General features: G+C 45.2%; 2 protein-coding genes across 5 annotated transcripts; one reads left to right on the top strand and one right to left on the bottom strand.

Moving 5' to 3' along the window:
* The first annotated feature begins 92 nt into the window (after window positions 1-92).
* LOC119212865 (dual specificity phosphatase 29-like) lies at window positions 93-1,980 on the top strand. Its single transcript, XM_037463696.2, has 4 exons — window positions 93-212; window positions 295-514; window positions 592-815; window positions 1,214-1,980. Exons 2-4 carry the CDS (start codon window positions 333-335, stop codon window positions 1,426-1,428), a joined length of 621 nt encoding a protein of 206 aa, XP_037319593.1. The 5' UTR covers window positions 93-212; window positions 295-332; the 3' UTR covers window positions 1,429-1,980.
* On the bottom strand, window positions 1,978-24,230 carry kat6b (K(lysine) acetyltransferase 6B). Of its 4 annotated transcripts, none has more exons than XM_037463685.2 (17): window positions 23,922-24,230; window positions 20,934-21,791; window positions 17,028-17,136; window positions 15,361-15,476; window positions 15,050-15,131; window positions 14,431-14,560; window positions 13,085-14,037; window positions 11,843-11,967; window positions 11,311-11,423; window positions 11,048-11,189; window positions 10,730-10,891; window positions 10,228-10,321; window positions 8,489-8,720; window positions 8,017-8,200; window positions 7,295-7,588; window positions 6,193-6,484; window positions 1,978-6,078 (listed from the first exon to the last, which is right to left on the bottom strand). In XM_037463685.2, the coding sequence occupies exons 2-17, from the start codon at window positions 21,549-21,551 to the stop codon at window positions 3,272-3,274; spliced, it is 6,453 nt and encodes a 2,150-aa protein (XP_037319582.2). In that variant the 5' UTR covers window positions 21,552-21,791; window positions 23,922-24,230; the 3' UTR covers window positions 1,978-3,271. The 4 variants fall into 4 exon arrangements, with proteins under 4 accessions (XP_037319582.2, XP_037319585.2, XP_037319583.2 ...); XM_037463688.2 differs by having other exon boundaries at window positions 13,982-14,037; window positions 23,922-24,229; XM_037463686.2 differs by lacking the exon at window positions 23,922-24,230 and adding an exon at window positions 22,494-22,648.
* Window positions 24,231-24,860: the final 630 nt, after the last annotated feature.

The following is a 24,860-nucleotide window of genomic DNA, read 5'->3' as shown; positions in this document are numbered from 1 at the left end:
GCTAAGGTCAGGGGCCCGCCACATCACAGCCCTAAAAATATCCTCTGCATTTGATTCCCGTCACAGAGCGGTTATACAATCTGTGCCCTCACTCGAGTCTGCCAGAATTAAACCCTCGCCATGTTCTGCCTTTAAGGACCGCTTCACAACAAGCCGCCACAATGACGAAAGCCAAATTGACCAGCAGGAAAACCAAGGATTTCAATCTCTTGGTGAGTGGTTCTGGAGATGCATGTGGAATAAAATGAGGAAAAAGGGAAAAGTAAGTGTGGTATTTCTTTTCCCTCCTTTAAGCTAATAAATCATGTGTGAAAGGAAGCCACAGCAAGAAAATGGCTTCTCACAAGTCAAAGACTGGAACCAAGATAAAGGTTACAAAGGCAGCGAAGGCATCCAGTCCAGTGGATGAATATTTCACACCTGGGGGCTATGAGCTGGAGAAAATCCTAAACCGTGGGAGTGTGGTTTACACTCATGTCAACGAGGTTTGGCCCAATGTCTACATCGGGGACGAGTAAGTCAAAAAGTATAAAAATAACTAAACCGAATATAATAATGAATTCAAATAACATTCATTCTGCCGTCTTGCAGGCAGACTGCGAAGGACAAGTGTAATTTGAAGAGGTTGGGGATTACACACATCTTGAACGCAGCAGAGGGGACGTGGAACAACGTGGACACCGGAGCTGGTTACTACGGCGACATGGACGTGGTCTACTACGGCGTGGTGGCAGAAGACGTCACGACCTTTAACCTCAGCCAGTATTTCTTCTCTGCTGCTCAGTTCATAGAAGAAACACTGAGCATTCCGCAGAGTAAGACGACAGTTTGCCACTTCAGCGGGATGAAATGGTGGTGTCTAGGATTAACTATTTGGGTTTTATTGACATGGTTTTAAAGTTTCGGAGTTTGTAGGGTAGTGAACGAACCCCCACACGGTGTTGACCCACGCTGGGTCCAGTGTTTTCTATCGAGCCCGCATGTGATACAGAGCGAGGAACCAAGTCTGATGAGTTTGTTGAGTTCCGTAAAAACACAGAGTGGAATTCTGTGATCTACAAGTGGCTTATACGCAGAAAGCTTCTGTTTACCCAATTTAATTTGAGTTCCTTATAGAAATGGAAGCTAGAGTTCTCACCTAGATGTTAATTTTCAATATTCCTTAAAATGACCCTTTAGCCCTTCTCTGATAATGTGATTTACTTGTGGACAGATAAACTGCTGGTGCACTGCGTGATGGGAAGGAGTCGATCTGCCACACTTTTTCTGGCCTACCTGATGATCCATGAAAACATGACGGTGGTCGACGCCGTCGAGCACGTGAAGACTCGCAGGAGGATCATCCCCAACTGGGGCTTCCTGAAACAGCTGAGAGAGCTGGATGTGCAGCTTCTGGAGAAAAGAGGAGTGGGCCCAGTGCAGAGCTGAGGGGAGCTTCAGGTCAACGGAGACAGAGTCAAGTCATTGTGGACAAATAAAACAGGTTGTTGGTCAAGTCGGTCTCTGGTATACAAGAGCAGATCTACGTCTAGGTTATAAGTCATTTGTCACTTCAAGAAACGTGAGACGAACCCCATGTGAATCTCCTGGAGTTACGTAACAATTTGCAAGACATCCGCTCTGAATGGCTTCCATGAAAAGGACATTCTCTTTGACATTGTAAGTTGCTTTGGATAGAAGCATCAGCTAAATGACATGTAATGTAATGAATAACGTATTTTCATATTAGGTGAGACCAATTTATTTTACTACAAAAGGTCTGATAATTATCAATCTCTGAGACATGACTTGTTTTGCTTGCAAGTTTTTGTGAAAGGTCTGGTGTTCGGTGGAGGGGATAAAGATCTAGTTTGAATAAAGTCAATTAATCTTTTTTACCTATTTTAATATTTAAATACTTCTTCAGAGAATGACAAACTCAAAATCGATCATGCCTCAGGCTCGTAAATATTTCAAATTAAAAGGAGCACAATCAAGTACATGGTCAATCATAATTTATTCTTATGCTAAAATGTACAGCACTGTGACTGACAAAAGGAGACAAGTCATAAATACAAGAAGGTCATTCTGTCCGATTTCTGTGCACATAGCCAGGTATTTCCCTCCTGTTCTTACCAGCAACTCTGTACAGGTACAAAGGCTACAAAAGAGCAATATAAACATAAACACAAGTAGCGTTTTACATGCAAACCATTAGCTTAGTTTGGTCTATTCACAGGCTCTATTCTTCTACACTTCGGTAAAATATAAATCCAACATTTTATAAAGATAGAAAACAAATCTACAGATGGAATGAAAACGTAGCTTTAAAGGCATTATGTAAAATATCAACTTTGGACTAAATTTATATTTTCTTTGTTATCATTATAATCATTTAGTTTTTTGAAAAATTCTGCCACACTTCTGAACCTTTTTGAAATGTTTTAGAATTTTCAGGGTACAAACACTGAGATATGCTTTGTTATTTTGACAGAAATCAGTCTGCTTTATTAAACAGAAAGCTGCCTCAAGGAGATCTGTTACAAAAGACTTCAGAATTATACATACATACATAGCAATAAAACCTCTGAAACCGAACATAAAACAGGACTAAGTTTACATTTTTTTTACATTAGAATTAACAAAATATAGTTTTATCTTTCTCCCCGTGGAGGGAAACCTAATAAAAGGCCAGATATCTTTAAAATGGCTTGCTATTAAGCACAACACTTGTACAGTACTACTCAATGCACTGTCACTAACAGAGACTGAAGCATGCTAGTTGTCACTTTACAAAATAAGTACAATAATTTAAATATACAAAGGCATGAGTATAGTACAAACTAATTGTCAGCACTGTTAGACAGGTACACTGAACAGGTTCAAACGGCCACCAACTCCACTTGTAGCAGGCACATTAAATGGCTTCATTTGAGGCTGCTACACAACTGCAAGACCACTGATGAAATCTCTACCGCTGATCTCTGAACCCGCCTGCTCTAAAGACACATCAGAGACACTAACACTAATTAAATAGATTTTCATCATAATGATGTAAGGCTTCCCGTCTGGAGAAACAAAAATACTTTTTAACATTAGCTTCAAATCTACTCATTGATGAACAATTTTTGCATTCTTTCCAAGTGCTGCTGCTGGTTTTTAAGTAATAAACAACAAAAGAGACCAAAAAAAGAAAAAAAAGAAGAAAAAAAAAGAAAGAAAAAAGGCCAGATCAGTGCATCTTTAAACCGCTAAATGCACGCGAGACGGACCAGCTGAGCCCTGCGGAAAGTTACCGCCCGATGAACGGCCCTTTCAGGGACTGCTTGGACACGCCTGTGTTCATGTAACCATGGTGACTAGCTGGAGTGTACACCATGTTGCCATGTGGTGGAGCCTGCATGGGCTGCTGGGGGTATGGCTGTGTTCCCATCATGCCCATCTGCATAGAGTACTGGGGTGACTGGTTCATATAGGCATGATTGCTATGGTAGCCGCTGTTCATCATGGGCTGGCTCATGCCATAGCCATTCATGGCGTTGAGGGAGGACATGTTCATGGTGTTGACATTGTAGCCCGGTGCCGGCATTATGTTCACGCTCATCCGCGGCATGGCTGCCAGCGTCCTGGACGGCGCCTGCATGGGCACAGTCTGCGGCGGCCGGGCGTACATCTGCCGCTGGTGGTGAGACAGCGGGGTGGACTTGGAGCGCGCGGAGATGTGACTCTTGGAGGCCATTTGGGGCTGGATTCGCTGCGAGGGCGGGATGCCCATGTTGCGCTGCAGCATCATGGTCGGCGTAGAGCCGAGATTCGTGGGCGGGGTCATGGTGGCTTGCACCTGTGGGTTGGGGACTCGATGCGGGGTCTGGGACAAGGACACCAGGCTGGAGTGCTGAGATGACAGGGACTGGGTGTTTGCATAAGATGTGATGGTGTGCGAGGCCGAGTGGTTGAAAGGCAGCGGGTGAGGGTGGTCTATAAACGTGTTGGTGAACTGCTGCAGTTTGGCGAGACTGAGGCCGGACGACTGGGAATAATGCCCGTTGCCGTAGTCCCCCTGATGGTTGATCCTCTCGTAAATGGCAAAATTCGGGTTGCCAGATTCAGGAATATCTGCCAGTTGCATGGTGGTGGTGAAGTTGGTGGGTATGGCACACTGCGCCATGGGCTGCTGCTGGCTGTGCTGACCGTGTTGATTGTGAAGGCTATGCTGAGCGTGCTGATTGTGCTGGCTGAGCTGATTGTGCTGCAGGTGGTGATTGTGGTGGTGACTATGCTGGTTGAGGGGATTGTGTTGACTATGCTGGCTTAGCTGATTGTGTGGACCGTGCTGATTGTGTTGGCTGTGCTGATTGTGAGGGCCGTGCCTGCTGTGGGAGTTGTGTTGACTGTGTTGGCTGCGCTGGCTGTGTTGACTGTGCTGGCTGTTGCTGGGGGGCCTCTCCACCACGACGCAGCCCTGCGGCGACTTGACGTTGCAGTGAGGCGGCGAGCTCAGGCTGTTCTGCTGAATCATCCCGCAGCTGCCCGGGTTGACGCCAGCCATTTGCTGGCTCACGGCGCAGCTGCTCTGGGCCAAGCCGCTCGGAGGGATGCTTCCATAGGAGCAGCTGTTCTGGGAGGGGCCCGCCCCACAGATGCTGCCCCCCATGGTCGAGTCGTAGCTGCTGGGGTTCTCGTAGTTCTCGGTGGTGCTCTCGATGCTGCCCAGATCGCTGAAGCCACTGTCCACCACCTGCTGCGAGTGATCCGACACCGACGGCACGTCCATCATGGGGCTCGTCTCCATGTTATGGAGCGAGGGCACAGAGATGGCGCTGTGGTCGGGGCTGATCTGAGTGTAGCCGCTCTCCAGGAGGGAGACCGCCGGGCTGTTAACGGAGCGCACCGACTGGCTGGGGTGCGACTGGGCCGAGGACAGGGGGCTGCTGTGGTCCGACTGGGGGCAGTCATCCAGCGAGGTGAGCTGGGGGCTTTGGGCCACGTGGGCATACGTCCGCAGGGTCCTGCAGGGGTCCTGGCTCTCCACACAGAAAACGCCTTCCCTCTCAGTCTCCCGCGCCAGGGACTGAACAGCCTGGGCCGTCTCCGAGTCGATCTCCGTGCAGATCGGCGGCTCGTCCCTCAGCACGGGGCTGAGGGCCGCTCGCTCCGCGTGCCGAGAGGTCAGGTGGTTCGGACAAGGACTGGAAGGGCTCTCTATCTCTGACTCGGAGTCTGCGGGATTATCAGAGTCCGCGGCTGCTACTGAAGCGATTGCTGCGGCTTCAGGCGGGGGAACAGTTATTGTCGTTTCGGGCGCTGCCTCGTGGAGGCTTTCCACAGCTGTAGCTGGTTCCTCTTCATTGCGCGGCACTGTCGACACCTGCTGACCGAACTCTGAGGCATCGTCTTCTTTTGGATCAAAAAAAGGTGGGGCGCATTCGGGTATTTCTTTGGAACACTGTTCCAGGTCCGCTTTGCTGCTCTCAGCCGCCGCTGTCTTGCTGTGACTGTCATCTTCGTCGTCCGCATCCTGATCCTCTATGAGAGTTCTTTGCTCAGCTTCCTCATCGTCCTCCTCCCCTGCGTTGGCGTGTGCCAATGACTCTACAGCCGCTGCGCCGTGCTGCCCATCTTTGGCTGGGGAGTCCCGCCCGGGTTCACTCTCCTGCTGGACGTCCTCAGGAGGTTCCGGCGAATCGCTTCTGCCCTCGGGCCTGGGGGACGCAGCGCCCGGGGAGCACATCGGAGAAGCCACCGGCGATCCTTCAGGGGAGCTGGACTTGCGGGAGCCATGGTCAAGGGGACTTGGGGGCTCAGAGAGGAGCCTGTGCAGCGTCATGTCAGGACTAGCCGAGCCTCGGCTGACTTTGCTCCCCTCGTCAGCACTGACCATATCCTGGTCCGCCTCCTCTTTCGCTTCCTCTGTGTGAATATGGTGCTGCTCGGCTTCCATCGGGGTTTCAGGGGGTGTGTAGAGGTTGAGCTTGAAGCCCATCTTTCGTTCGTTCTTGAGCCTCCATTTCGGGGGCCCACGTTTTACTCCTTTCGGCCAGCCTTTCTTCCGTTTTACTGGACGAGGTCTGATTGGTCTCTTTAAGATGACGTCAGCCCCTAAAGGTTACAAAAGAAAAAGAAACACCTTAATTTCCTGCTAGAGAAGTGGAGCAATCTACTATGAAAAAACAAAAACAATTATGAGACAATGTGGTAGTTTTATGTAAATACCTTCATTCCAGTGTTCAAGATTGTCTTTCCAGGCATTTTTCTCCAGCCTCGGACGACCTCTCCGCCGTTTCATTGGTGTAATTGGTGTCTTCTCCTCTTGTTCCTCCTCCTCTTCTTCTGGCCCCATCTCGCCCATTCTGCAGGTGCGCTTCAGCAGGGGCATAGGCCGCTCATCCTCAGAGTTGTCAAACGGCTCATTCAGCACTTCAGTCGTCTCAGAGATGGTTTCTGTTGTCACGCTGCTGTTTATTCTCTTCCTTTTACGCCCTCTCTTTTTGAGCACAATGGTTCTCTGGAAAAACAAATAAAAGAGGAACCAATGAAAACAGAAGAAAGGCTCCATTAGAGCAGTTGTGTAAAGGGGTGAACAACCTCCATGAGGATTGAGCAGAAATTCATTCAAGCTTCTGTGCTAAATGTAAAATGTTGAAACCACAATGCGAGACTAAATGTTTGAGCGATGCAGCCACAAACGAGACGGGCAGGGTAAGCAGAAACCACGGTGTCTGATTTACATTCTCCAGTTGTATCTCACTGGCAGCCTGCATCTCAAAAGTTTTCATATCCGAAATCCTTCACAAGAAGGCTGTCAAAACAATACTGGAATTATTGCACTGAAGAAACTCCAACAGCCAGTGTTCTGGTCTCCATACTGTCCTTGTGGAAAAGTTCCTCCTGACATTCATGACACCCGCTGTAATATTATCTCCAGCACAAGGGGGCAGTGCCAAATAGAAATGACAGACGTAAGAAGTACAGAGGAGGGCAGTAAATTAACCATGACCATTGACAATAGTGCAAGGTTTAGCCTGCACAGTCTCGACAACAGCAACGAAAACACAATCTATTATCTACAGCTGCAGGCACACAGGGAGGCTCCAGACGACAGGAGGAAGCCACTGAACCCACCACTGAATTCATGAATATTTATCAAACCTTTTTCGTCTCACCAGAGCACACAACATGGTCTCTAATGAAGGAAAATATCCACTTTGTCTTTGAATATAACTCTAGATAATTAATGGGATAATCCCACAAGAGGATGATAAGTGACCTGTGGTAATGCAAAAGAAGCCTGATACAACAGAGAAATAATAGTCACCTTTCTCTTGGCTGCAAGCATCGCATGGGCTTTTGTCAGGATGGGTGGGGAGCCATCTGATTCGGATTCGTCGTCGTCATCATCATCATCATCATCATCATCAGCTTCATCATCACTCACTCCCTCCAACTGCTGGACGCGCTTGGTCCAAGACAGTGCAGGGCGGCGCTCGTAGGTTCTGTAGGGAACCTTACAGTGGACCTTCGTGAGAGGTTGCCTGCCGCCGTGAGTCATCGAGAAGCCCTCCCGCTCCTCCTTCTCCCAGCAACCGGGCTGATCTCTCAGCCGCTTAGGCTGGTAATTAAACAGACAAGACACATTATTTCTGGGAGAGGCGCATGCACGGCTTCAGCATCTGAGCAATGAGGCTAATGGAAAAACAAGAGATTAGAATTAACATCATGACAAATGAATCATTGCAGGTTCCTCCTGATAATAAAAGCGGCGTCCTGATTGGACACGAGTCCGTCACGGGGGGAAACAGTTCCGTTAAGCAACCGGGGAAAGATTGCATTTCATGGAATATTCAGAACCATTAATTATGTAGTAACTGATTTAGGGCAATTTTGCACAACATTAGATGCCTGCTGACAGCGATAATGCTTTTCCCATTAATGGCCTCTATTTGAACTCTCCAGCTAATCAAACAAACATCCAATAACAGCATTGCAGGCGAGTGTAAACAGCCAACTAGTGCCTCTTGATTGAACAAGGAAACTCACATCCATCTCGGCCTCCCTCTCCTCTTCCTCCTCCTCGTCTTCCTCCTCCTCCGACAGGACGGCGCTGAGAGCCGTAGAAGGTGTCCAGTGCAGGGCATCAGGGTCCACCTCATTGCGCCGTGGGTTGGGCCTCAGCCTCTCCGTGTGCCTCCGAATCAATCGTTCTCTTCTGATCAGCACGATCCTGGGTCGTAGTGACAAAAAAACAATAAAAAAATGAGTTTACGTCGACAGAAAGTAAGCGCTATCCCGGACGGAAGGTAACGTGTGGTTTCAACGCAAGCACAAAAGACGAGCTCTTTGGGACAGCAGATGCTCCGTGTCCTTGGGGGTGCTTAACCTGACTTACTTCTGTCAATATTCAGCTAAATTAATGGATACGCTGTTAAAAATACCCGCTGGCCTGGATAAGTCAGACAGCGTACAGAAGCGGGAGCGCGGGCCTGAAGGACACTGCGGCTCGGAAACTGACCTGCCATCCTGTCTGTCAATCATGCCCAGCTGCTGGAGAGTAGCGGCGATGTCATGTGGACACATCCCAGTGGCCCTGCTTATTCCTTTAACACTGATGTGTTTATCCGGGTGCTTATAAAGGTACTCCAGTATGACACTTTTCCAATATGCCAGGTAGGATAAGCGACCCAGATCTGACAGCGGCTTCTCCGGGGAGCCGGCTTGTCCTTCTTGCCTGGTGAGAAGGTAACCTAAAAAGACATTCAAACAAAAACAAAATGCTTTAGTCAAGCTATAGGCTGCTGCCGGGTGATTTCAGATAGCAATTCATTCAAGACACCTCCTCCCTTATGGATTACATATTCAAGTAAGGATGTGACACCAAACCCTGGTTGGGATTTCACCTTCAAATAGTAATAAATATTAAGTATTGAGGGTGAGGCAATCAGTTTTATTCTCCTTCAACCTCTGTCAGAAGCTATGATACATGCTGGCGAGGGCAACAAAGGAGGTTTAAAGGGGGGAGTTAAGAGGAAACAAAGCGACAGAGCGAAACAGAGAAGCAGCTGGATGTCATTGCTCACAAGAGACTGCACTTAGGAGAGATAATGAACAAGAAGAAAAAAAATATGTATCTGTGTGTAATTAGTTTTATAGCGGCCCTGTCAAGGGTCATCCATTACGAGCCGCCGGAAATTAATTAATGCCTTTTAATGTGCACCCACTACCGAGAAGCAAACAAGCAAATCTAATCACCAAACAGTGAACACATAATATTGTAGTAATCATGACAATATTAATTATTTAAGCCAAGAAACAATGAATATTCAATTTAATTGAAAAAAGGGTCACTTTAAAAGCATATTGTCATCAATAAACCAAAAAAGCTGCTTTGAGTTCTTTGAATAATGATTTGAAAACGTTTCTCACACAAGCGCCCACTAATGCTTTGCTCTCAGAGCTACCTGAGACAAAGTGTTCCTCTAATACAATACAACAGAAAATCTTAATCTAAACAACTTCCAGCTCCAAAGCTACGTTTTCCAATAAAGCCTTCAAAGAGCTCAGAACTCAGCTGTGTTCAATCTCCCTTAATCCCCGTCTTTGTTATCAGCACACTCTCAATATCACAGATCCTCTTGCATCTCCATGTCTCAATGGCTCCCAAAGTGAACAGGAAATCAAATGCTCCATTACCACCCAGCCTCCTCGCGCTCATTTTTTCGTCTCTTCATCACACGCGCAAACTCGGCAAAGAGACAACTCTTCAAAAACAATAAAACGTCTATAATGACAAAAGGAAAAAGAAATGCCTGCCTAAACACAGAAATCCACTCAAGGCAGCAACTGTTTTAAAAAGTGGACCACAAGGCTTTAAATATTGTATGTGCTGCATTTACTAGGCTGAAACATCAAAGCAGTATCCACACCTCATCACCAGTCAAGGAGAGTGAGTGGGGGGCATTTTCTATGAAAAAAAAACTCGTCAGGCTTGGAAATACTCTTGGCTATCATATAATAAAAACAGCCAGAACGTTAGATTTCTCACTTGTAATCTTCTGTGATTGCTTAAGTACGGTTCATGAATGCTCTTGATTAGGCTACTTCACAGCCTTAACCAAATAACAGCATCTTGACACAAGCTACAAATTGACCCCTTAATCAGATATCGTTTGTTAAAAAAGAAGGAATACATTTTTTTTTTTAAAAATCTAACCGAATCAGTTCAGTGGTCTAAAAAAGCATTAGGCAACTTACTGAAATCAATAAGGAACCTTCCAAATCCTTGCCTTTGGTACTGAGGCATGATCATTATGCAGGAGACATTGTACTTCTGCTGGCAAAGCTTTTCCTGAGGGAAGGAGAAACAGATCAAGTATGTCAGAGCTTTGCTGAAGCTGGCAATTTACTGCGCTTGCCATTGTCCTTGTCTAAAGCCACACACACACACACACTCTCTGAAACGGTACCTCATGGTTCTATATTGTTGCTATGAAAGGATGATTATGTGAATTTGCCATCAAAACCTCATGTTCTAATGACTTTTAAAATGTTTTTTCTCATTTCTTACATTCGTAATCAATAAACAATGATATAACAAAGACAAAAAGAACCCACAATTTAGAAACTGATACTGAATGTTTTGATTTTGTCTCAGCTAATAATCTACTCATTATTCAAACCACTTCAGTGATTAAACATATCAAGAATGATTCGCGGCGTTCCTTCATTATCCATGTAATGACTCAGCAACTCTTACCTTGGAGAAGTAGCCCACAAGATGACAGCCTTTCTCGTCGTTCTTTGTAAGTATGTAGAAGAGGAAAGGCTCCACATCGTAATACAAGGTCTTGTGATCCAGGAAAAGCTTGGCTAGCAGGCAGAGGTTTTGGCAGAATAGTTTGCTGACATTTCCATCAACCTAAACATGGAATAAAAAGACCAAGAGGACACTGTTCAAACAGTTCCCATTTTCTCCCTCCTCCTCCTCCTCCTCCTCCTCCTCTTCCCAGAACCCATTTGGTGGAATCTCATGCAGCATACAGTTATTGCTTTATTGCTGTAAAGGGATGCTGACCTCAAATACGGAAAGGTCGTTCTTTCTGTAGATTTCATTGGCTGGCGGGTGGAACCAGCCACACTTTTTTGTATGTCTCTGGAGAATGTTTTTGCTCCTCATGTACTTCAGACAGAACTCGCACAGATAAAGCTTTTGTAATCTGACAAAAGACAAAAAGACAGATGCGGTTTGTACTTCAGCATTAGCATTTTTTTAAATAAAAAAATATGCAACTTACAACAAAAGAAACTGGGATTATCTTGAGTAAAAGCAGCATTAACCTTGAGTATTCAGGAGGGTAAGGCGATGAGTACCAGGTCTGAATCTCATACTTCCCAAATTCAATGAGGGCAGGGCATCGCACGGAGTCCGTGTTCATCAGAGATCCTGTCCTCTGTAAAAACAAAGAATAAATGTGGTGGCCCAGATAATCCAATCTAACAGTGTTTGCAACAACCAGTTCATACATATGGTGTTCAGACTGCATTCTCAAATGCAAAACTTCCCAACTCAAGAATGCATAAGCCTCTCTTGTGAGTGGTGATGAATAGCACTACAGGTAGGTGGAAAATATGATTTATACATTATTCTTGCTCAACTGTCCCTCGAAAAGTACATGCTGTAAATCAAGATCTGGAATACCTTATTTGTAGTATTTGTACACACTCATATAGGCATCATATATGATGTTTTGTGCTGCCCCTTTTGACTTTAACATGTTAATGTTTTGACTTTAACATGTTAATGTTCTCCGTTGAATCTGAAACTCCGGGTGATGTTTCCGGTGTTTAACCTCTCCACAAGTGTCCTCACCTGCATGGCGACTTCCTGAACATGAGTGAACGTCTCAATGTCCTCCTCCATCACGTGATCTCTGGACATGGCCGCAAAGTCGGCTTGGGCCTCCTGCTTGACACGCAGCTCCCCGTTGTGGCCGCCTGTTACAGGTAAAATAACCCGTCAACACCTCAGCTAGCACATTGACACCGAGCTGTCTAACGCAGCCGTGGCTGAATAATCTTATAAATGCATTCTATGCAAATGTGCTTCTACTGCGAGCACGGCTGCTGAGCCTATTTGAGGCTGTGTCTCTGAGGAATTTCATAATGTATCATCTTTGCATGTTTATATGAAAATCCCTAATGTAATGAAGTGAAAGTAATTCACTCTAATTGCGTAACCGCTTTCATGTGCTTAGTCATCCACCAAGACAGTTTCCCATGAATGAAGAAGCAGATGCAGTGAAGGGAGCAAGTGTCGACATGAAAAGCAACTGATGTTGGAAAGCAGGCAGTAATTTTATGAAAGACATCAACACCATGACATAACCACCAAAACAAAAACCCATTATAAGTGGACGTGATGTGTCATTAACATATTTATGAAAATGTGCTGCTGGGGTAAGTAGTGTTTGTGCAGTATATTGTTTAGAACTGCTTGAAAGATGTATCCATTTTTCTGTGTTTTTTCAAACTGTGACTTCACTCCTTAAGACAGAGAAATGTAAGGGTTACTGCACTTCTGGCTATAATCATCATGTCATCTCTGAGGCAACTTGGGTGGGTGAATCACTGGGTTGCATGGGACTAATGACCGCTGGAAGTGTGGTTGAGTGGAGACAGTGATTTCAAGAGTGAAGGTGGGATGATGAAGACCGCTGATGTGACTACAGCCTCTGCGAGGTAGTGATCACGACGTGCGCACTACCGCAGAGGGTCAAGGACAGAGCAAGGAGCAACATGAGGGAGTTAGTGGGCCATGCACTATGACAAAAGCCGACGGGCGAGAGGATGGAAGCCACGTGAACGCCGCAGCCAAGTCAAAACGCAACGAAGCTGGGTTAACAAACTAAAAGAATTCAAAATTAGGCAGAAGATTAGTAGTCTGTTAGAGTGTTGAGGGTGTCTTCCCAAATAAAAGATTAGCTCTAGTCAGGGAAAATAAATAAATAACTGCTAGTGTGTCAAGCTTTAAAAAATAAAAAAAATAATAATGAAGAAGAAGCTTAAAGGTGTGGAGACGCAGGTCTTTGCTGGAGTTTCAAGCCTTGCTTACCATGATTATTCTCAGGCTTAATTCTTCCATCTGTCAAGTCTCTCTTTCCTGTTGAGGGGGCTCCCTTCTGAGGGCTCACTTTATACCTCAGCCTGCCTAGCGTCCTGTGCTTTTTAAGGAAGGGATTACGTTTGAAATGACTGACCATCTTAAACGGGTGTCCTCGGGGTCGGCCCGGCCCAGCCGACGTGGAGTGTAGCCTATTTTTATTAAACTCATTCTTTCCAAGGCGCTGGGGCCCCGTTTTGGATGCTTGGGAGGAATCCTGCTTTAGGTGCGTGCGCTTAGGCGGCGCGTAGCAAGGTAGTCTCTTTTTCCGCGACTGTCCCTGAGTGGTGTAAATATGAGAGAGTCCGTCAAACAGTCCCTTCAGTTGGCTGCTATTGTAGAGGCTACTCAGGGAAGGAACACTAGACTGGCTGGAGGAGCTCTGGGGTGAGTTAGCCGAGGTGGAGCTGCTGGACACCTGCGATGGGGGGCTAAGTCCCGGCAAAGTGGGAGCGGGAAGAGCAGAGGAAGAGGGGGTTATCTTTTGAGCAGCGTCAGCGGCGAAGGCAAACGGCTGTGGTGGCTCGGCCGGTCGGGGCAGACCCTCGTCTCTAGAGCTTAACTGCGTGGCGGGCGACTCTATAGCTACAGCTCGCGAGCGACGGCCCACCGGGGAAGGGGTAAAGAATTTGGAAAGCCCATCGATAAGCCCTTTGGTTTTCTTGTTAACGGTGAGTGTAGCTCGGGTGGAGGTGGGCGTGAGGGGGGGAGTGGTGGTGGAAGTGGTGAATTGGGTGGCGTCGACCACACAACAGGGGTCTGCAACAGCCAATCTGTCTCTGGCGTCCTTCACAGATGCAGCATGACCAGATGAAGGTGTGGAACAGACGGTAATCTTTTGAACCCTACCAGGTGACCCCCTTCCTCCAAGTGCTACCATGGAGCCGTCACCACTGGTTACAGACCTATGGAGACAAGACATTGTTGTAGTAGGTCACAGCTCACTCTCGGACGGGCAAGTACTGTAGCCAGGTACAATTCTGAGGTACACGCGTTTCCTTTTCATTAGGACATTTTATTCCAGTGCATGGACTGTATCTGACATGTACGGTTAATCGTCACTTTGCAACATTACAAACTCTAAAAGCGGAAATAGTCAATACAAAAAAAATACAAATTGTTCTTTGGGAGCAATCAAAACGTTTTGGCCGCCAACCAACAAACGTGCAACTTCTAACATCGCACTCAATGTTCTCCAGTGCTTCAGGCAGGGTCGCTGTGTTCCCGGAAAATCATAATCACCACTAGGAATATTCCTGTAACCGAGTTAAATATTATTCAGATTGGTGCACACTCACATTCTTTGTTTGAGCTTATTTCTGGGCCTTCCGATTGGCTTTGCATATCGACGTTTGATCTGATCGGCTTTCTTGTGCAGCAGTTTCTTCCCGTTCTCCTTCGGCCTGCAGACTTGGCAGATCCAGGTGCCTGGATGGTGTCCAAACACAGAGAGTACCGTTTGAGTGGGTTCATCAATTCAGAGGACATACAGTAGATTCATTTGAAACGTTTCCTTTAATGCCGAGAATCTAGCAGGTTCACAATGACAATCAATTACTCAGCACAAAGCAAAAATCCATAAAGAAAAACTCTGGGTCAATTCTGTCTGGTGGAATAGCCTTTGTGTCAGCTTGTTGAGCAAAGCTATGTGACTTGTATGAATTGTCTGAAAATTGTCCTTCTGGGGTACCTGGCCGTCATTACAAGCCTTGCTGTAGGGTCTACTGTAATCCAGAGATAGCAAATCTCCCCCAGGGGATGCTAGAATCATGTTGTATGCATGCAAAGCTTCTAATAAGCTATCGCTGCCTCGCCGCGTGTGTGGAGTGACGGCCTCAAACGGCCGTCTGTGGAGAGGAGCCTTTGAATTGACAGCCGAGAGGGAAACAGAGAAGCCAGACTGTGTAAACGCCTCACCTTTTGGCATTCTTGAAAGCGGCGGGTCGCAGCATTCCATGTGAAAGCCCCGATCACATGAGTCGCAGAATAGCATCTCATCCTGAAAGGCAACAGCAGGCATGTGTAAGGGAGTCCCTGTTGCATGCATGTAACACCCCCCACCGTGTCATTTAAAGTCTTTTGGAAAAAAAATAAGCCCAATTGTGCAGTGGAGAAGCTTTACAAATCTGAAAAACCAACAAATCCTCGGGAGTGCAAAAAAAAGGATCAATCTCCCTGCCAACCACACAGATAATGGTGTGTTAGGATGTAAACAACGTTATACTTACAGCATTTTTGCCCTGTCTTCGACAGGAGCTGCAGGTTTTGCATTCAATACACTGCCATCGTAATCTCTTCACATGTGAGGTTAATTCCTGGGAAAACGTCAGACATGATGGATGCCCTTCAGAAGCAAGAGCAAATGGACATTAGCATAACACATTTTTTACTGTGTCACAGAGGCCGTTATTTATTCATGTGGTATGGTTAAACATTAACCTATTAGATCATCAAAAATACAATGGTGTGCCTGTACTCTATGTCCACGCCCCAAGTTGTGTCTAAAAACAGTATGATAAAACATCTGAGCCACTAATTACAGATAATCTGATCTTAATGAGGCAGAAACAGTTGCAGCCCTCATTCTAATGGAAGTCGATCCATGAAAGTCATGTAAAAGCTTGCCTTCTCGCTCACCCGGCTCCCTCTCATGGTAGTAAAACAGCTGTTTTACAGTGAGAGCACAATTTGTGTACACTACCAGCAGTTAATGAAAACCACCGCGACGCTACTTAAGTCAAATTTCAGCTATAAAAATGTCACCAGGAGAACAATTCCTCACGGCATTTAAAATAATTGTTCAAACATAAACGACTCCTTGGCAGAGGTAATTTTACGGGTGGAGACAGGGGGGCGGGTTGCAGTTTTGTCGGGAACAAAAGAACGGTAAAGGAAATGCCACCAATCTGCAGAGGAAAAAAGAGCTGATCTTTGATCCGCTGTGCTTGGTGCGCTCTATAAGAAGATCCTGAATTGAGTGAAATTGACTTGGGTGATTTCAGATTCTAATGGCCACTTATAGAGCATCTGCCCTTCTTTAGTCCACCGAGGGTTGCAAGCAATTTGGATCCCTTCAGCCACTCAATTTGAACATTGTTCTACCAATAAATCCGTTAAAAGGACAGTGAAAAATGTGGAGCAAGAATGTGACATCTGCCCAACCGATGTGGAGAACTACTGCAGCCAGGGGTTTGATGGTACAATAACATCCATTATATTATGTGATTGTAGAATCTTCTTCAACAAGGAGATTTATCTACAAGCTTTATACCAAGGTAGATGTGATGTCTCAGGTTGTATAAGGTCATTTGCAAACAAATGAGTAGCAATCCATTGTAGAAATATTGCATTTGCAGGATTTTTACATTGTTACTGGGTAAATTGATTTGTTTTTTGGCTAAACAAACCTTTTCATCTAGTTCTGTAAACATTTGGCCAGCTGAAATGAACTCTAACAATACATATATAACTACTGTATTAATTAATATATAGTCATGAATTAAATATTGATTGATTAGAATAGTAGCAAGTAGGACATGAACAAAGTTTCTCATTAGTAGAGGGCAATACTTTGATGATATTGTAACCATCATAGTATTACAATGCTATGATTTAATATAAGTGGTCGCAGGCTAATTTTGAGTTGAAAACTAGCAAGATTTTGTTTTCAAAGAGTTTGAAGAGATTTTACTGCGGAGAAGCAGAACCGGTTCAATGCATTTCCTGTTGGAGATGAGATTTTGCATAAATGCCAGAAACTCAGGAATCAGGAATCAGCTTCTACTCCTACCATGCATTCCCACCGCTGCTCGTGAACCTTTGCAAACACACCAACGGTTCTGTCCAGACTACGTGCAGTACGTTCTGGCTCTAGGAACAGCCAGAGGCGACTTACCGCTGCTCCCACAGTCGGCACAGGACAGCAGCTCTTCTGGCCGTTTGTCCCGATTTGACTCTTTCGTTCCAAGACAGAAACTGCATATTGGGATGGGGTCAACCCGGAGCTGGGTGGGAACACAAACAGAGAAACTGTTTAAGAAATAGAAATGGCCGCAGGCTGTGTATGAAGTGCTTGGAAGCCGGTTTGCTTTTGGACACTTCATCTTTCCAGGATATTATGAGATCACTGTGGAATTTATGATCGTTAATGCAAGACAATAAAAACAGTGTTTGATTAGGAAATGGCCACAGAAAATGTGAAGGACAAAGCTCATGCTATGAAAAAGGAGCTCCCGCTGACTAGAAAATAAATAATAAATGTATCTCCTCCTCAAGAGATATTGAGATCCACCTCTTTTATCCATTACATGAATGGGTAAAGCGATCTTAGTAATCATAGTTTAAGGGCTTAATCCAATTCTTGAAGCTTGCACTCCAGTCTGAAAGGATTAACCAGCATGTAATCAAATTACCTCAATAATAAAACATGCTCTCATTGTTACCGCCATGATCCACTGTAAATGTTGCAAGTCTCAGAACAAATACTCATTTAAGGGCTTACGGTAAAGTTCAGAAGAAGTGAAATACGAGCTGAGGGTTTTTAGAGGATATAACCCCCCCATTGATAACGCAGATTGAGAACAGGCCGACATCACAGAGCAAACCTGGGAAGACTTTGTGTCAGCTCTTCATAAAACAGACGCTCCAAACCGGATCAATCTTTGGCTGGAATCACGACCAGACTGAACCCCCAACGACGTAATGCTGCTTTCATAAGGCGTTCCTATGGATGAGATAATTCTACTTAAGACTCCAGAGGAGCATCGGACAAACTGCTGCCTCCTCCTTTGCTTGAGAGGAGGTTCTGTACGGAAAATAATACATGGTGTGACCATAAATAACCCACCTCATCACTTTACACTACCTAGTCAACTCACTGGAGCTTTGAAGGGCACTCTGGGGATGCCCATAATTAGTTCCTGATTTCCATGGCGCAGATCCTCACCTCAACAAAATCTGCGACTCCAGTTGTCCCCCTAACCTACGGTTAAATCAAGCAACATCTTGTTTTTCCTGTCTCTTTTTGTTACCGCATCGGTCGACCAACACAAGACAGGAGCATCTATTCCACCTGTCACAGCATCCACATGAACTCCAAGGAAAGGCTGCAAGGACGCAGTGGGGATTTGGTCATTGCTCCTGGCTGTTGTATCAATTAGCTGTTATAGTGAGGGGAAGTAGTTTACTGCCACGTCCATGATTACTCTATTTTCCAACCTGCCAGGTCAATATTTGAAAGCAGCCACTGCCATTAGATGCTGAATGCTGCGCTCTCAGCTGTGATTATGGACATAAAAACACTAAAACGCTTCGGTGTGATGAGGCTACACCTGTAGAGCAAAAAACTGGGCAATCTGGAGTTTTGGTATCGTCTCGTGTTATGTAAGACACATACAATACATTTAGTACAGATTAAAGTCGGGCAGATCTGCAACTGCAAACAATTCAGTAATTTACCATGTCAAAATGCCTCTTTGGTTTCAGCTCCTCATATCTAACTATTTCTCTGTTGTGTTTTTTTTGGTGTAAATTGCATGTCTCAGAATGCTGATTGGACAACAGAACCCAAGCCAGTTTTATTCTTGCTATTTTCAGACGTGGCAGAGGCTAAAAAACATGTTGGTTGCAGGCCTACATATAACCCCGGTGTTGTGTTAACTGGACTGCACAGACTTTCTATTTAGAGTTTATCAAGGTTCAAATCACATTCACCCAGAGCCGAGATTAATGGCGAAACATTCTTATTTTGTCCTTGATAATAAAACCAGGTTATCACCACTAAAAGATGCAGCTCTGAAAACAAGGTTGTGGTTACATCAATTACTAGTAATGCCGCTCCCAAGAGATTTTGGGGTAACAAACATCCCAAATATATTTTATATAAAAGAATAACAGACACAAGCAAGAACATTACTGTAAAGAGCTTGAAATTAATATGACAACCGTGCTAATATGCAACCTGTGCATACTGTTGATGAAATGCTCAGACCTGATGGGGAAGCTTTTTTTTTAATAAGTATTCACTTCATAAAATAGTCTCTGCTGACTGAGCTATAAAGTCTCAGGAGCTAGAGAATTTAATTTCCATAAGGAATATTCTCAGGCCTGGTGATCTGCACAGCGTGAGAAAAATGTGAAAAAGAGAGAAACAAACACAGCTGAAGAGATGCTGATGATTTACTTGGGGATTCTAAATTAAGTACATTACACAAAATTATGCTGCTTCAAAAGAGCAGGCTGTCCTTAGTGAGGGGGTGGGGTCCTATTAGAAAACTGCTGGTAGAGAGAGAGAGAGAAAGAGAGAAAGAGCACACAAGTGGTTGCATAACACAGAAAAAAACCAACTCATTCCTTGCCTTTGTTCCTGCCAGAGTCTCTCCAGAATCTAATAAACTCTAAACCAAGACTGCTCCCCCCACCCCCCTTTTTACTTTTTACCTCAAAGTATCTCTTATTCTCAACACACACACACACACTTGCCCCCTGAAAACTGAACAGGCAGAGACGTCTCATCCTTTGAAGGGAACGGTAAACCTGGACTGGGCTTGGTGATGTCATCAGGCCGGGAGCAATAGGTTGAAATGTTCCAAATGGAAAACAGCAGGCCTTCCTCGGTTATGAGAACCATCGCAGGACACCGTGTCTCTAAACAGTTCTCGGTTTCACTTTTGGCCTGACCACAGACACAGTCGCAGTTGTGGCTGCAGTATCAAGGTGTCGCTTCCTGATTATTTACTGTGAAACTGGCGGGGAGCAGGGTGACATCTCTATAGCCTGATACGGCCAGCCACTTCAGCTGCATAACTTGTGCATAAACTATTAGACCGCACTTCATCTCGACACACGATCTGCAGAAAGCCCTCATAGGAAAATACCCGGATGACTGCTGTGCACTTTGGGGCCACACAATGACAAATTATTTCCATATCCTGCGCTGGACAGTGTCTTCAAATAGCATAGTACAAAAGTGCTGTCATTTGGCAGACTTGTCTGTAGTGTGGTACAGCTTAGCACAATAGGAGAGACACACAATCGCTGCTAACTCTAAACCACCTTTGAGGTGACAAAAGTAACGGAAGCATTGCAACCTAGCAGTTTGTTGATATGGTTGTATTTCCTCTATATGGGGCATCTCATAGCACAAACGACAGCTGCATTCGGACTGAGAATATTCTTTCCTGCTACACATTCTTCAGCTGCCATTTCGAAGCCCTGTTTCGGACAACTAGTTAATGCTTAAATAATATCCAAAATTGGCACGCAATTGCTTCGGTAAAAAACACAACCAGACAATTCCCTTAAGGTCATTAGGTGGGAGTTACATAACCTGTGCAGACTGCGTAGCACACACCGTGAGCATGACTTTCTGATTATCCAAGCTCTCATATTGTGGAGATAAACAACACCACAACCCCACAGGGGACGCACTCTAGATAGGCCCTTGTTTCTGACCCGCAAAGCCAGCGTCCCAACGATTAACACAAAGATCATAAAAGGTCGCAGCAAGCTAATGCCGCTCAGTGGTGGCTTAGACTTTCAAACTTCCTCCTTGGTAATGACATCATGGAAATATCATTGTTTTGAGTCACACAAAAAAAGTCCTCAGTTTTCGCCAAACATAGCTGGTTAAGAAGGTTTAAAGCAATAACAATAACAATTTGAGGTTGCAGAAAGTTTACTATAATGAAGGCCATCCCTTTCACGATAACAGCAGCATGGGACAGACCAACCCCTCAGAGGTAACTTGGGGACAAGCGTGTGGTGAAGCGTAGTGAGAATGCAGGGGCCACGAGGTGTGTACCTGGTCTCGCTCATGGGGCAGGAGTGTCACTGATGACAGGACCAAGGTGGAAGCGAGTGGACACCTGGAGCCCCTTCCCTCCACGCTGCCACGGCTGAGCTTATACCGCGGGCCGTTTTTCGACAACCTGCTGTTGTTGACCGACCGCTTGGCCGCCAGCCGTAACCTCTGCCGGAAAGCAGGGTTATCAACGACGTTAGAGAGGTCACGCTGATTCCTCAGGTACCTCTCAATGTTCTTCAGCGAGGAGCCGTGGGTATCATCCAGACCCTCAATGGCCCTCTTGAGTATTTTATTCCAATCAATGTAGCGCAGATCACTTGAATTCGATATAGATTCCTTTGAGGGCACGGACACGTTTGCAGGCGTGATTGGTCCAACTCTTGCAAGACTTCCCGGGTCCTTGTAGGAGGCGCTCCCCTTATTTGTAACCTTGAGAATAGAGCCATCGTGAACACTTAATTCCAACTGCTCCAGGACGGTCTTCTTGTCCAGTCCGTGCGAGGTGGCCACCGCATGGCAGATTCTATCCTCTGAAGGCCTCTGCTTTTGCCTTTTGATTTTCTGTATTGCTTCAAGAATCCACTCCGTGTACAGAGGGTTGGCCAGTTTTACCATGGTTGAACAATTAGACTCAAAAAAGTGCGATCCATGCAAATCCCCCCTTTCTGCGGCGGAACACGGGATACATCCACATCCTTGGCAAGGTCAAAAAAGTTACGCTCCACGCCAGCATCCACGCACGTCTGCTCAATCCTGGGTGTCTGACATTGGCCTCGAGGAAAAGTTGGCACGAGTATATTCCACAGTGTAGTAGTGACCGATCTGAGGCGTTATTCGTTTATCTCCAGGTCAAACCTAAACAATAAAAAAAAAGGTAAAAAACAGAACTGGTCAGATACATTTGTAAAAATACAATTGGCTGCTTAGTTTTTCACTTTCTATAGACGAGCTAGCGTGTAGCATATTGTTCATAAAGGCTAGGCCAGAGGAATGCAGGGCGTTTAAGATGTGTTAAAACACGAGAAACAGATGCACGAAAACGGATGCAGGAGCTGTCATGGATGCTGAAGAAATTCGAGTGACTTAATCCAGTCTGACACTACAATCCACACACCAAACCAGATGCCCTTCCTCAAATAAGGAGACTATTTTTGCCAAAGCAGTGTGTTTAAACACTGACAGGTTGCTAGAAACTTCGATCGAGTTGTGAAAAAGTATAAACAGTCTCCTCAACACAGGAATATCTTGGATTTCAGATAGCTCGTCGACATGGAAGAAAAAAAAAAAACAAGTTCACATTTATTTATTTCAGCACGTAATCTTCCAAAATGTCACCGTAACATTTCTCCGTCCAATCGATTAAAAAAAACAGACAACAAACGTCCATACGCAAAGTTTAACCGTTACTCGTCCGCACACGACGAAACTGGCCGGCGCGAGCTTTTTTCCTTCTTTTAATGACAGATCATAATCGATGCTCAACTTCCTGACAGCTGCCGGACACCCGAGTCACGTCCGCACCGAACCGTTTAACAGGAAAACCCGGTAACAACTTACGTAACGAAGCCCTACGAGTTGCGTTCCGCGCGGAGTTGATCCGATAAATGACAGCGTTACTGATGTCACCTAAACAGTCGCCATTTTGTTACAATGTTGTAGTTTACGCGAATCCGACATGACGCTGATTACAATCCAATGGGAGTCTCATTAAACCTCACCTACACTAATGCGCCCTCCCACAGCAACTTCAATATTGGCTGTAAAGGCGAGATCCGATTTCTGGTTTGATAAAGCACATGTCAATCTTTATGCATGAGCTCACTGCGCGAGGCACGGCACTGGCTGCGCGATCTGTCACTTCGCTCGATTGACCCGCCTCTTAAGGTGCCTTCGGTGATGAATGGCTCGTCGCTCACCTCAAAAACACCCGTAACATCCGAACCACACGGCCCCGAACCGCAGCGACGCGACATTATCAAGTCATAAATAAAGTATTAAAAAAGAAAGGGGCATACGCTTGCCGAGTAACGATGGAGTGAGATATACGTTTAACCTCATTTGCAAAGCGTTTAACGCCGGCCCACCTTTACTTGGGTTCCTCCTTGAAACAGTTGGTTACACTTGAAAGTGATTTGGAACATTATAGACTTTAATTGGCCGTTTGTTAAAAATATCGTTTGTTTGCATTACAAAAGAAAACTGCGAAGGCTCCGGCGACGATTTAAAGTGGCACTCATTTATTTTTAAATAAAAACAAATATAATATGCCAGGTAGCATATTCAAGACTCCCGCAGGCTAAGCGTGTCTAAGCTATCGCCCCCCCCCCCCTCCTCTCTATCTTTATCTTCCTCCCTTTTCATTATTTCCCCGAGAGGAGCCGTAATTCTCCTGATATTTAACAATTTCAACAACGTGACGTAAAATTAGCGGTGATAAATAAACCGAGAGGAGAAAAAAAAGTAGCTCGCTCCCACGTCTGCAAGCGAAATAATAATAAACGTCCTCTGATGATGGCATGTCCCCTTTTATCGCCCATTAACTATCAAATATCTCCCAATGAGTAAAAAATGGTGAGCCCCGGAGGGAAACGAGATGTTCAGGGGGGAATACAAGTTAACACGACTGCCGGGAGAGTAGCTCCTTCATCACTGCTTTTCAATTATGTATCGCTGGTTTCTTTTAGCTCCCATTTCTCAGCTCGTGCTCTCCTTTTTCTCTCTCCCCCATATTTGTATTATTAGGAAACGATACACCACCTCGTTTGGTAAAAACGATACGCAAAAAAAAAACAACAAAAAAAGAAACGACCCATGTTAACCCGCCGTGGGCGAGAAGATACACAAACAAATTAACGCCAAGTTTCACGCGAGGATGGAAGATAACTAGCAGCATATGAAAGGAAGAAGAAGAAGAAAAAACAACCAGTGCACAGTCTGCACGTAAATATTTTGCTGGTAGTTTTTTCTTTTCTTCTTTTTTTTTACCTCTTCAAGTTTTTTCCCCCCCTCGGATAGTCCTCTTCATTACCGGGCAAACGTCGAAGGAAACATGTGCAGCGACATAAACCGAGCGATTTCCTGGGATTTGATCTCTCCAAACGAAGGCTGAGGAGCTCGCGCCGAGACATGGAGAGGACCTGATAACAACTAATTGAAAGGTTAATCTACATAGCAGCCTGTGACAAAGTGGTACCCTCCCCCTTCTTCTTCTTCTTCCACTGTAGACATCCCCACTTCAGTGTAGCGGAGCGGACCGTCGCCCCTTTAGTGCGCTCCTACAATGATATTGTCAATTTCACTCCCCCCCCTCTATCGACATGTCCAGTGATGAGCCAAGAGGAACATTTTAACACTTCATATTTTTGGAGGGATTATTCCCAGCAGGCAACATAGGCACACATGTTAACATGTATTCCATGTGGTCTTTTTTTGTTTTCTTTCATTGATGTGCAGAAGATATGAGATCAAATGTGACAAATTGTGACATAAACACAATACATTTTTATTTTAAACGGAGCTATTTCCCATGTTTTCCCCATGCATTGGCCAATATTGCCCCAGGGTGGTGTGGGATATCATACACTAACACCATAATCTGCTAATTAACTCCCCCAATGCCCGAGGACGAGCAATAGTTGTTGGCAATAATGTAGATCATTACATTTTCAGCCTTTAGATTTGCACTCCGCTCGTTTGCTCACCAACTCTTTGGCAGCATTAGTGATGCCGGAAAGCTCATTTTTCACGCAGTAATTCAAATGTAATTAGAGAGAGATAATTGGTAACTCCCCATCAGATTAGAAACATGTATAGAGGATTTAAAAAAAAGACCTCAAAATAAAAACTCTCAACCCGTATAAAAGACATTCTAGGAGTACTTTGATTTGTGTTTGCAGTCTTTGTCACTTTGTCATTACGATTATT

The sequence above is a fragment of the Pungitius pungitius genome, chromosome 21, assembly GCF_949316345.1.
Source record: "Pungitius pungitius chromosome 21, fPunPun2.1, whole genome shotgun sequence".
NCBI classification, from domain to species: Eukaryota; Metazoa; Chordata; class Actinopteri; order Perciformes; family Gasterosteidae; genus Pungitius; species Pungitius pungitius.
This window is presented reverse-complemented; position numbering and strand designations above follow the sequence as displayed.

Bases quoted from the DNA above. Each gene is read 5' to 3' on its own strand.
- LOC119212865 (XM_037463696.2), top strand. From the start codon at position 333: ATGGCTTCTCACAAGTCAAAGACTGGAACCAAGATAAAGGTTACAAAG. The intron at 515-591 runs GTAAGTCAAAAA...GCCGTCTTGCAG, and splicing joins AATGTCTACATCGGGGACGA to GCAGACTGCGAAGGACAAGT. The intron at 816-1,213 runs GTAAGACGACAG...ACTTGTGGACAG, and splicing joins AACACTGAGCATTCCGCAGA to ATAAACTGCTGGTGCACTGC.
- kat6b (XM_037463685.2), bottom strand. From the start codon at position 21,551: ATGGTAAAACTGGCCAACCCTCTGTACACGGAGTGGATTCTTGAAGCA. The intron at 14,561-15,049 runs GTGAGGCGTTTA...GACACCATCCAG, and splicing joins GCTTTCAAGAATGCCAAAAG to GCACCTGGATCTGCCAAGTC. The intron at 11,968-13,084 runs GTAAGCAAGGCT...TACCTGTAACAG, and splicing joins TAAGCCTGAGAATAATCATG to GCGGCCACAACGGGGAGCTG.